The sequence below is a fragment of the Aotus nancymaae genome, unplaced genomic scaffold (assembly GCF_030222135.1).
Source record: "Aotus nancymaae isolate 86718 unplaced genomic scaffold, 86718_ANA_hifiasm-v0.15.2.pri h1tg000030l, whole genome shotgun sequence".
Taxonomy (NCBI): Eukaryota; Metazoa; Chordata; class Mammalia; order Primates; family Aotidae; genus Aotus; species Aotus nancymaae.
The window spans coordinates 12,061,605-12,073,625 of NW_026988443.1; the positions used below are offsets into that span (position 1 = coordinate 12,061,605).

At 48.0% G+C, this 12,021-nt stretch overlaps 1 protein-coding gene across 4 annotated transcripts in view; it reads left to right on the forward strand.

Annotated features, from left to right (window-relative positions):
• Positions 1-927, forward strand: part of NUP93 (nucleoporin 93) — a 134,826-nt gene extending 133,899 nt beyond the window's left edge. For all 4 annotated transcript variants that reach the window (XM_012447911.3, XM_012447910.2, XM_012447913.2 and 1 more), the window contains one exon: positions 661-927. In XM_012447911.3, the coding sequence (XP_012303334.1) occupies positions 661-771 (111 nt within the window). In that variant the 3' untranslated portion in view covers positions 772-927. The remainder of the gene's footprint in view (positions 1-660) is intronic.
• Positions 928-12,021: the final 11,094 nt, after the last annotated feature.

Below are 12,021 nucleotides of genomic sequence, written 5' to 3' on the forward strand. Positions count from 1 at the left end.
TTTTTCTTTAAAGTCTTGTTACTAGTCCAGAAAGGTGTCTATAGATTCTCCCTTTCTAGTCCAGATATAGTTTAAATTTGTAGGGTCACCTTTTCCCCTTCTGGAACAATCCAGGAATTCCATAAATACTGTTGCCTGGGGAAGGAAAGGCCAAGCATGTATGTTGGGAAGGGAGGAATGAAAGGAAGGAAGAAGAAAGACACATGGGAGGAAGAGAGCCAGATTGGGACTGCACAGTCACAGCCCTTGCCTTCAGTGTTACAGGGGCTTCATGGAGCTCTGGAGACTCAGATCCCTGTAGAAGCAGATAAACAGAAACCAGCCAGAGAGAGAGAGGCTCAGAAAATTGGAGCAGGCAGTTCTGAAGCTCAGGGCTGTGTCAAAAGCAAGCCAAATGTGTTGGGGTGAGGCGGCTTGCCTGCAGACCCATCTGCCTTTTGCCGAGTAGATGGGTTTGGATGCCTGTGGAACAGGGGCCTCTGGGAACGAGCTTTGCTAACTTTGTGTCATGCTGAAGGAATATGACAGAGGAGGGTACGACTGTCATCCACCCACCAGGGATCTGTCCCTGACACCCCAGGGTAGAGAATGGAAGAACATGAAACAGTGCCCTGACTTGAAAGTTAATGATTTCCTTCCCTTTCTTCCCTTCTCTCTCAGCAACTCCGAAGTCAAGCCCGAACCCTGATTACCTTTGCTGGAATGATACCCTACCGAACATCTGGGGACACCAATGCAAGGCTGGTGCAGATGGAGGTCCTCATGAATTAAGTGCCATGCTTTGCGGGCTTCTGGGTCTGCACACTGTCAGTACATCAGGCACATGGGCCCACTAGGGTGGGGTTTCTGGTTTTGTTTCTGTTGTGTTTTGGTTTGGTTTCTGTATTATGTATTTTTGTCAACACCAATAAATTTCTTTGATTTGTATTTCTTTTCAACATTCTTTTATTTTCTTTTTTCCTTTGAAATTTTGTTTACATTTTTATTTGTGTAATAGGGGGAAATGCTGTCACTAGCTCTTGGGCCAGGGAATGAGAGGCTATGTAGATATTTATTATTTGGTTAAATTGACCTTAAATAATTAAAAATTTACCCAAAATGAGCCAGGAAACAAAGCCTTTGAGAGTTACTTTTATTTAGGTATAATATTTCATATAGGAGAGTCACGATTCTTTTTCACATTTTTGTTTGAATGTGAAAGTCAACCTCAGCCTTAGAAGATGTAAAATTTCTGTGTGAAATATCAAGCACTCCATGTCCTCCTTTTCTCGGGTGTGACTTTAAGTCCATATGGTTCAAGACCATCCCCCAAATCATCAGCTCTGATTGCAGGATTCATCAGTTTGCTTTCCTGTAGCAATCCCACTGGAGATAAAAAGCATAGACCTAGAAGAAGCCTTAAGAAGGAAGGTTGCAGGTACCCCAGCTTGCATTTGAAGGGGTAAACCTCGCCACTTAACCCCTCTGTAGCTGCTCTGCTGTGAGTCTGACTGCTCAGGCTTGTACATGCCCCTCTTTCCTCCTCTGGTGGTCAGTTCCTGTGCTCAGACAATCCCCACCCCCCTTCCCTACTCATGAAGGTAATTGAGCAGGCAAGCTCATGGGTCATGTGCTAAGTCTGTAGTGTACAGAATTCAGACCACCACATGGCATCGGCACCATGGCTGTTTGCTCCCTGAGCAGTAGTTGTCACCCATGATTTGCTCTGTTTCTCCCACCATCAGTCCCAAAGCCTTGGACTAAACCAGAGAGGAAATTAGGTCATGTTTGTTCCTGAATGGGCCAACTGGAGCCTTGAAACACTGGGCAGCGGTCTGCTCTGCTGGTTTGATGGATGGCTCCTGAGGTGGATTCTTTGTACCAGTAGAATGTTAAGATCCCCAAAGGTGCCTTTGCTTCTAGGAAGAAGTTTCTGTCTTGTCACAGGGTGTGGTCACCCTCACCATCCTCCAGTTGTTAAAATAATTGTTACCTTGTCTTTTGGGAAGAAATTATCTATAGATAATGGGACCAACTGCTGCCCATCGTAGGATTCCATGTTTGAGGAAGGATACAGCCTGAGGGTCAGTGGGGCTGTGTTCTGCCTTCTTCCTCTAGACCCCTCTTGTCACCCTGGAGGACTGCCTTCAATTGAGCTTTACTAGAAAGTCTCGAAAGATGAGCCCTGCAGGGGACTTGATTTAGCAAGTTGTGCCCTGTTTATATGTGCTGATTTAAGCTAATCAAATGATTTAATAGTGCTTTTTTAAAAAGAGTACTCCAGGCCAGGCATGGTGGCTAACACCTGTAATCCTAGCACTTTGGGAGGCTGAGGCAGGCAGTTCACTAGAGATCAGGGGTTTGAGACCAGCCTAGCCAACATGAGGAAACGCCATCCCTACTGAAAAATACAAAAATTAGCTGGGTGTGATGGCAGGTGCCTGTAATCCCAGCTACTCGGGAGGCTGAAGCAGGAGAATCACTTGGACCCAGGAGGCAGAGACTGCAGTGAGACGAGATTATGCCACTGCACTCCAGCCTGGTCAACAGAGTAAGACTCTGTCTCAAAAATAAAAATAAGAGTACTCTGGATTTTACTTAAAGTGCGACTTAGTGCTTTGTTTTTCTAACATTAGATTTTACTTGCAGATAGAAATATAACAATGCCACAAATGAGAAAGCTCTAGTTGTTTACATGTTTGCTCCTGACTTAACCTCTTCTTCACTATCCCATGTGAATCATGAATTTCCCTTTCCTTGCATCATGCAGTCCTGGTTGTCCCAGATAGAACTGCACGCCAGCCCTGCATCCAGGGGAGGAGGTACTTTGACCTATAAATGAGTCTTACAATGAGACTGGAGAGAAAAGCATCCCAACCTTGATCTGCTCTGCTAGGGGAGCTGTAAGCTGGGAAAAAAGTGGTCACTGGTTAGCAGTTGAGGACTTGCTGAGAGAGACATTTGTAGGAGAAATAAGGTAACTAGGTTCTCAGAAGGGCCAGGCCTCGGATGGAGCAAATCCCAGTTCTTGTCCAACATGTTGATTCTGTGATTGACCACAGGCTGTTGGGACTCTGCAGAGATGAGAAACAGGCTGAATTTGCAAGGCCACAACATCAGGTTGCCATGTACCCATCCTTATAGCTTATGCTCAGAAGTCATGACCCTGTGACAGGTTATTAGCTTAAAAACTCATCTTCAGCTCACTTTTTCAGAGAACTAAAGCTTTCCTTAGATATTGGGACAGGATTTCACTATTTACCCAAAGGAATTAAGAGAAAGTGTCACTAGGCATCTCTTGTCTTCCAGATGTGAGATTTCCATCTTTCTAATGAAATCAAGGGTACCTGGAGACTGTCAGGGTTGGTTCCTGTCTCAGAATGGCTCATCATAAACTCACTCAAAGGAAAGTACTGACTTGATCTGGATCCTTTTCAGAGGCCTGGAGATTTAACTTCACAGATTCTGTTACTTTGGCTTAAAAAAAAAAAAACTCTTGTCTCCCCAGCTTCAGAGGGAAAACTAAGCGAAACTGGTGAGCTCTGCCACAGCAGACGCCTTGCCTTTATCACTCATGAGCCGGGTGGGCTCATCAAAGAGCAGGAAGCGCCCATTTACACTGGGGCTGGGATGGAGACCCAGCTCCTGCCCTCCACGAACTTACAGTCTAGTCTCTTAAGGACAATTTGGCAGCCACTGTTACTCTTTTGGTGCATCATTCAAATCCTAGGGTAGGCAACTGTAAAGCAAAGAACTCTAGACTTTTCTGCAGTGTCCAGCATTTGCTGACTGAAAAAAATCCTGAGGATGATTATTCTCTCTTTGGATTTTTACCCTTGCCTGCTCCTGGTCAGAACCCTTAATACTAAATTTAGCAATTATATGCAGCTCTGCCAACATCCTACTGCTTTTGACTGGATCTCTACAATCCTTTTTCTCTATTAGGCATCAGAACCTTTGTCTAGTTCATTAGGTAGTTCATATCGCTTGCCAGATTTCCAACAGGCCACTCAGGAAGTGACTTGAGCATACTGAATGCTGAGTCCGAGAATGAAGCCCTGGGCTGGCGGGTTGCCCCAGGCCTGCCAAAGTCTTGGCAGTCCCCACACTGACTACGAACTCTCCCTTAATCTCAGTTAGCCGGGAGAGGAATTGAGCCCTGTGTCAGCAAATTGGGAGAAGGCATTACTTATAAAAGTCTTGATGGAAATGTGCATTTTATTTCAGAATTGGGCTTTTGCTCCTGCATCTCAAGAATATCAGGAAGAACTCAGCATCTCATTCAACAGGAGTTGTCTGGAACTGTACAAGAAACTATCCCCCATTCTTAATCCTATGCTGAATACAGAAGTCATCCCATCTCCCGTCATCTTCTGACAGTTCCACAATATTTTGGTATCCCTCACAGGGCAGGGACTGGAAGGAAGTCAATCTATCTTTCTGCCACTTGTTTCCAACTGAAAAGGAAAAAGCTTAAAATTACTAGCTAAAGTGTTCTGAAAAGAGATTTCAAGTGGTCTGTGCTGCTTTTTGCCTTGTTATGCACATAACTTGTGATTGGCCAGATAGGCCACATGTGTTTATCAGCCAAGGTTCAGTTTCAGCAGATCATTTCAAAACCTCTTTGTGTGCTGGGCTGTGCTAGGTAGCTGGAATATCCAAAGTAAATCAAGCACTGATTTGTTCCAAAACTGGGCTCACTTTTTCTCCTCTTTGGACCAGGATCACCTAAGTGAAGTACTCATGGTTCTAAGTTGCTAACCCAGGGAATGAGGATAATTTCCTGTCCTAATCTTGGTTTTTGAAATATGCTTATCCTGTGTGCCCTCCCTGGGGTATCTGGCCCACAGTGGATGGCTCAGCAGATGTTTGAATGAGCAGATGCTTTGCTTTGGCCTCCTGTGCCAAGCTCCTCCCCACATCCTCTGGATCAGCTCCGTGTGCCTAGATTCAGACTCTGTGACTCAGCTTGGGGGCCCCTAATAGGCATTCAGTCTGAAAGAAGGTGGAGGAGAATAATGTCTCCTAGGATCAGATGAGTCTCAGGGCTGTTCCCTCAAAGACAGAAACTTGCACAGCACAGGGAAACATTGAGAAGGGGGTGGAAATTTGATTTACTGTGAATAACGAAGGCTGGATCTTTAAAAAGAAAAAGGGAGGGGTGCTGGCAGAAACCCAGCACTGCGCTGGCACACTCTGTGTGCCCAGCTGCCTTTGCCCTTGAGCTTCTATTTCTTGGGGATGGGGAGGGCAAAAAAGTTTGCCCCAGACACCGGCTTCTGTTTGAGCAGGAAGTAGGGAGCCAGTGATCCCAGAGGGGACCTCAGCATCAGAACATATACTTTGGTGGCCTCAGCAGACCTGGCCTAGAGAGGCCTTCAGGTGGCACCGAGGGCTTTATGGCCTGCAGGTAAGGCCCTTCATGTGGGTCAGACTTAGCAAATAAAATGTAGGACACTCAGGTAAGTTTCAGTTTCCGATAAACAGTGAAGAAGCTCCCAGTGTAAGTATGTCTCAGTTCTGTGTGGCTGCCCTATCTGGGCTTGCCTCTGCTGGCACTTGCTGCCCTGCCACTGGCTGCCAGGAGCTCTCCAGAGGAATTGGATTACCCTGATTTTGTGCATTGTTTGTGCTTGTGTGGGCATCAGAAATGACCATGAGATATGAAGTCACTTGAGAGAGGGCAGTAACGAGTTCAGTTTTGAAGAGCTAAGCAGGCAGCTGAGCGGGATAATGTGGGCCCCAGCTGACCTCAGTGGCTGTCATCTACTGGGTATTTTTCCACCAGGAATTTCAAATACTGTGTATTTTAGAAAGAAAGGAAAGAGGCAAAGTACAGTACAGCCTTTTCTCACTTGATCAGGAATTTGTGTTAGAAACTCAGTGGGGCAGAATTCTTTGCATTTTTCAGTTGGCTGATTATTTTCCTTTTTTTCGTTTTTGCTTTTTTTTGAGTCACTCTGTGTGGTGCTTGTGGGAGTAGGGAGAGGGTGGGAGACCGTTAGTGGATGTGTTCTGCATGTTCCTTTCTGTACAGTAACTTCTGCATTTACTCTGTTTAGGATGGTTCCTTCACCACCACCCCTGTCTGTAGCCAGTAAATTTCTGGAATGTTCTCCCAAAGTGCCATGTGCCCCCTTTGTTCAGTCCTTCAGTGGAGCAGAAACCTCTCTCAGGCCTTTCCTGGGAATATCCTTAGCTGAGGCACAGCCTGGGGGCTCCTCAGAAGGCAACAGAAGTGCCTCTACCTGGCCTCGGGGGTTAATGAGCCAGGCCCTTTCTCCACTCCCTGCAAAGAAGGCTCCTAAGGCCTATCCGGTCCCTGGGTCTGCGAAGTCCCCAGAGGTCTCTGTAAGTACAGGACTCCCATCCCAGCTCCAAAGTTGTGCTTTCTCCCCCTGATCTTCAGAATCCCTGGGGGGCCGGGAGAAGGTCAGATTCTGGCTGCAGGTGTGGTGGGTCAGTAAGTCAGAAGCATTCTGATGATAAACCCAGCATGGGGCATGCATTCTGGGGCTGGGAACAGCTAATATATGTAACCCCTTATTTTAGACCTTCAGTGGAAAGCATTTTAAATGGGGGTGAGAGCCACTTATTGGGCTTGGGGAAGGGGAGCTGGAATTTGGGGGCCATGCTTTGGTGGGGTGGCAGAAGAGGCTTGGGCCTGAGCTTGGGACAGATGTCTCCTGCTCTCTTGGACAGCAGCTGTGCTTTTGACCAGGGTGGGTGTTTTCAGGATCTGGGGCATGGGATTCTGCTGGAGGACATGCAGCTGGCTAAGGAGGTAGGGTGTTTATATCTCTCCACCTGGGGACCTGCCCTAATAAGGAGCCCTGAAGTCACATGGGTCACCTGCCCAGTGGCCCATGTGCTATCCCTAAAGGGGCTCCACAAAAGAGTTTCAGCCCCTGTCCTTTGCCTGGGGCCCTCAGCTTGTGCCAGTATCTGGGGGGCCATTTCCTGATAAGTCACCTGAGCCTCTGGGCCTCATTCCAGTGCCCCTCAGACCCCATCAGCTGGTTTAATGGCCTCCTGTGGGACTTTGCAGCACCTCCTGGAACTGGGGCTGGCAGCCTGTGGCTGTGGAGGGGAAACTGTCAGGGGGTGGGAGTGGGTGGAGAGAGGGCCTCTGTGGCCCTGTTTATTGGGGTTTCTTAAGAGCTGAAGGCTTTTCAGTGGATCCTTTCTGGGTCTTCAGTTAAAACCATTAGAATGCCATCCAGATGGCAAAGGAAGAAGACAAAGTTAAGGCCATTGGTCACTCCAACATAAGAGGCACCTCAGCTGTTCCTGGAAATGGCCAGGTTTGCATAGGAGCCCTGACAAACAAACAGCCACAGAGAAATATGAGGACTGATGGTGGGAAGTGAGGCCTCAGAAGCTGGGGAAGCTGCCTGCTGGCAGTGCTGTTGCAGGGAGAGATATTTTCATTGGGGAGGTTGGCTGGAAATTCTTATTCCTCAGTTTTCCCTAACATCTCCTTCCAATAGTGCCAGTCCAGAGGCATCACCCCCACCACACCACTGACCCTACCATACTCGGTGTGGGTTTCTGATTAGCTTGGCAGCTGGCTTGAAGTTTTAGGAAAATTTAAACCAAACCAAAAAGAGCACTTTGTTTCTTTAAAAGCAGACATTTAGGATTTGGCCCTCTGGTGGCTGGCAGCTGTCAGTAGCATCAGAAAGCAGGAGAACGTCAGACTCCTTTGAAAACTAAATTCTGAAAGTAAGGGCTCCACAACAGCGGGAGGTGGAGGATGGGAAGAGGGAAAGGTGAGGAACATGGGATGACCGTGCCCTGGCCGGAAGGAGCAAGTCCTGGCCAGGCAGCTACCCTGAAAGGCTTCAGAGCTTTGGAGCTGTAAGTCCTTCCATTGCTCTGAACCAGTTTGCTCTTAGAGGAAGCAGGCATGCCAGTTTCTATTCCAACAGGCCACTGGGAAGAGCAAGTTAAAACCACCTGTCTGGGGCTGGGCGCAGTGGCTCACGCCTATAATCCCAGCACTTTGGGAGGCCGAGGCGGGTGGATCACGAGGTCAAGAGATCGAGACCATCCTGGTCAACATGGTGAAACCCCATCTCTACTAAAAATACAAAAACTAGTTGGGCATAGTGGCGCGTGCCTGTAGTCCCAGCTACTCAGGAGGCTAAGGCAGGAGAATTGCTTGAACCCAGGAGGCGGAGGTTGCGGTGAGTCGAAATTGCGCCATTGCACTCCAGCCTGGGTAACAAGAGCGAAACTCCGTCTCAAAAAAAGGAAAAAAAAACAAAAAAACAAAAAAAAACCCCACCTGTCTATTGCCTGTCGCACAGTGGGCGCTCCATAAATAAGCGTTAATTGTGGCCACCCAGCTCCCAGCCTTGTGTAATTGGTCTCCAAGGCTATAGGTGTGTCCTCTACCACTGGGCTTCTGCCCTTCACAACAGGGTCTGCACATGAGAGCAAGTCAAATCAATTACTCCCACCTCAGGGATGCCTTTTTTTTTTTTTTTTTTTTTGCAAGAACCAAAATTAGGTCAAAATTGATGAGCCAAAAATTTGCTAATGGGGACAGGCATTGACATGTCAAGTTCAACTTGTGGTTCTTATTTATTTAGGAACTGTTAAGTGGAGAATGCAGTTCAATAGATGTTTAAGGTTCTACCCTGTGCCAGGCACTGTTCTAGGCACAGGATCACAATAGTAAACTGAATCAAGGAGCTTCCTTCTTACTGGACTGAGTGATAATAAGGGGCTTCTTCCCATAAGGGTCTCTCCTCCCAGGCTAACTCAAGAGCTTCGCTTATCCGTTCAGCACCCACCATGGCCCTTGAGGCAGGGTCCTATTCTGTCACCCAGATTGGAGTACAGTGGCGTGATCTCTGCTCACTGCAACCTCCACCTTGAAGGCTCAAGCATCCTCCCACCTCAGCCCTCTGAGTAGCTGGTACTACAAGCACACACCACCACACCCAACTAATTTTTATGTATTTTTTGTAGAGACAGGTTTTTGCTATGTTGCCCAGGCTGATCTTGAACTCCTGGATTCAAGTGATCTGCCAGCCTTGGCATCCCAGAGGACTGGGATTACAGGTGTGAGCCACCGTGCCCGGCCTACTGTGGGGTGATTTCTGACACTAAGGTGCAATCCCTGCTTTCTGAGTTTCACTGTGTTTTTGGGGAAAAGAGAGAAGCAGGTTATGTACACGTACACACAGACACACCATAATCAGATAGGAAGACTTAAAAAATGCCACAAGGAGCCAGGCATGGTGGCTCACACCTGTAATCCCAACATTTTGGTGGCCAGGGCAGGAGGATCATTTGAGCCCAGGAGTTTGAGACCAGCTTGGGCAACATGGTGAAACCTGGTCTCTATTAAAAAATATATATATACAAAATTTAGCCAGGTGTGGTGGCATGAGCCCATAGTCCCAGCTACTTGGAAGGCTAAAGCAGGAGGATCGCCTGAACCTGGGAGGTGGAGGTCAAGGCTGCAGTGAGCTGAGATTGAACCACTGCACTTCAGTAGCCCTGGTGACACAGCAAGACCCTGTCTCAAAAAAAAAAAAAAAAAAAAAGCCACAAAGGGCCATATAAAGGGGAAAGATTTCCAGTGGCCGGGGATGCAGAAGCTGTCTGCAAGTGACCGGAATTCAGACCTACAGAGATGGGGGAGCACTGCATGGATGTGTCCATCCTGCTAGCCCAGGATGCAGGGAGCCCCAGGTCCTCTCGGCCTGGCCGCAGCTGGCCTGCTTCACGTGCCCCAGCGGTGTCGTGCAGCTGTTAATCTCTCCCATGACCCTGAAGCAGGAGAAACAGCAGGACTCAGGTGAGTTGAGGGGCCTGCCAGAGGTCCCAGGCCTCATGTTCATCCCTCCCCTGGCCAAGCAGAAGCCTGACTCTAGGGCATCTACCTTGTTCAAGAGGTAAGTTTGTGGTGGGTATGGGGGGGACCTAGGGTGTATGTGGCCCATGAGACAGAGAGAGGAGTCAAGGGTGGTCTGACTTGGAGGCACACACTTGTCTGTGCAAACCAATGATTATAAGGTTGCCTGTTGTCCTTGGGCAGTGAATCCAGCACAAAAGGGCTAGTAGCCAGTTTATGTGTTCCTGTCTCTAACCAGGAGAGAAAAAACTCTTTAAAAGTCTTTTACAACATGCAAGATAACTTAAAAAAAAAAAAAAACTTTAGATCAGCAACCCTTTTATCAAGAAGAGCCAGATTCTGTACTGCACACAATTTAGTTACCATGCTCTTTCCTTGAGCTTACAGCGCCAGCTCTGCCGTTCACAGCCCTGGCTTCATCTTACAATCACCCAAAGAGTTCTCACAGCTACTGATTTCCAAGCCCCTGTCCCCTGAGCGTCCCACTTAACTGGCCTGGGAAGGGGCCAAAGCACTGATTCTTGTTTTTTAAAAGCTCCCCAGGTGATTTTCATGTGCTGCTAGGGTCAGGAACCATTGCTGTGACTGAAGCAGGGAGTGACGAAGTAGGCCCGTGGACCTTTCTAACTATGGAAATCCCCCAAACCCCTTCTCCAACACAGATTTTCATACAATGTCTGAGATGTACTAAATAGGAAGATGCAAATTGTATCTGGTTAGGGAAAAACATGCACCATGCCAAGTCCCATTGGGTCAACTTACCCACTCTGTACCCACCAAGGTCAATGCCAGCCTGGCTGTCCAACATGGTTTTCGATGATGGGAACTTAACAGTAAAAATGGCATCAGAGGCTGGGCGTGGTGGCTCACACCTATAATCTCAGCACTTTGGGAGGCCTAGGCGGGTGGATCACTTGAGGCCAGGAGTTTGCAACCAGCCTGGGAGGTGGAGGTTGCAGTGAGCTGAGATCCTGCCGCTGCACTCCAACCTGGGCAACAGAGTGAGATCCCCTCTCAAACAAACAAACAAAAAAAGGCATCAGATAAAGAACGTCATTGTGTGTGAAGGGCTCGGGGAGCACATTTTTTAGGAGATCACAAGTGAATGAGCACTTGACACCTCTGGTTGGAGCCCAGGGCCCTGATCAAAAATGCTCTTTCCCAGTGACCGGCTGCCCCGGCCTTTCTGCATTCACCACTGGCAGGCAGATTCCCTGAATGGGTTTGTCCCAAGCCTCTTCAGTGCACTGTGCTTCACTAACTGCAAGCTCCTTCCAGGTAAGGAGCCGACTTCTGTTCCCTAGGCCACCCCTCAAACTTCCTACTGTGGGGCTCCATACCCTGCAGCACCTGCACGGAGCCAGAGCACAAAGGTCCACCGTGGCCCCAGCCTGGAGTGCAGACTCCCCTTGGAGGCAAGCCCCAGTGTGCTGGGTGACCATTGGCAGAAGATCCTTTAGAACTCTGCTTTGGGGTGGTAAGGAGGTCAGCCGCTTATTTTAGGTGTCTGGTGAAGGGTCGGCCAGATTATGTGGGAGAGCTTCTGGACATTGAGATTCCAGGACTCTGAACGTTCTCTGCTTTTACATGTATGCAATGCCTGTCAAGGCCTGAGTGCTGATGACTCTGAAAGCTAACTCTGGGTTTCTGCTTTTGGACCTGAGCTCCTCCTCTTCCCACTCCTCCTTCTGCCTCAACTTTTAAAAACAAACAAACAAAACCATGTAGCAGCTGCCCATACCAAAAAGCACTGCCTTAAACAAGTACAGGATGAGTGGGTTTTCTCCTACCTTTCTTATAGCTAAAGAAGAGCTAGGACCAAAAAAAAAAAAAAAAAATAGTTTATATTTGCAGAGTATTATTAATGTCCTCCAAAATGCTGCTTTCACAAATCCCCTCTTAATATCATCAGAAAACCCACGGCTGGGTAGAATTATCTCCACTTGACAAACAGTGACTCAGAAGCACCAGGTCAGAAAGTAGTCTGTACAGATCTCAGCCAGGCCTCTCGGCTCACATCCTTCCTCACTTCCTGGACTGGGCCTGGCTTGAGGGCATGGGGGAGCTTAGCTTTCAAAAGAAACTGAGATTCTAGCCCTCCTAGTTCTGGTCGCGGGAGCAAGTCATAGGCCCCTAGACTCCAAAAATATCCGTTAAAGAGGGTTCAGATT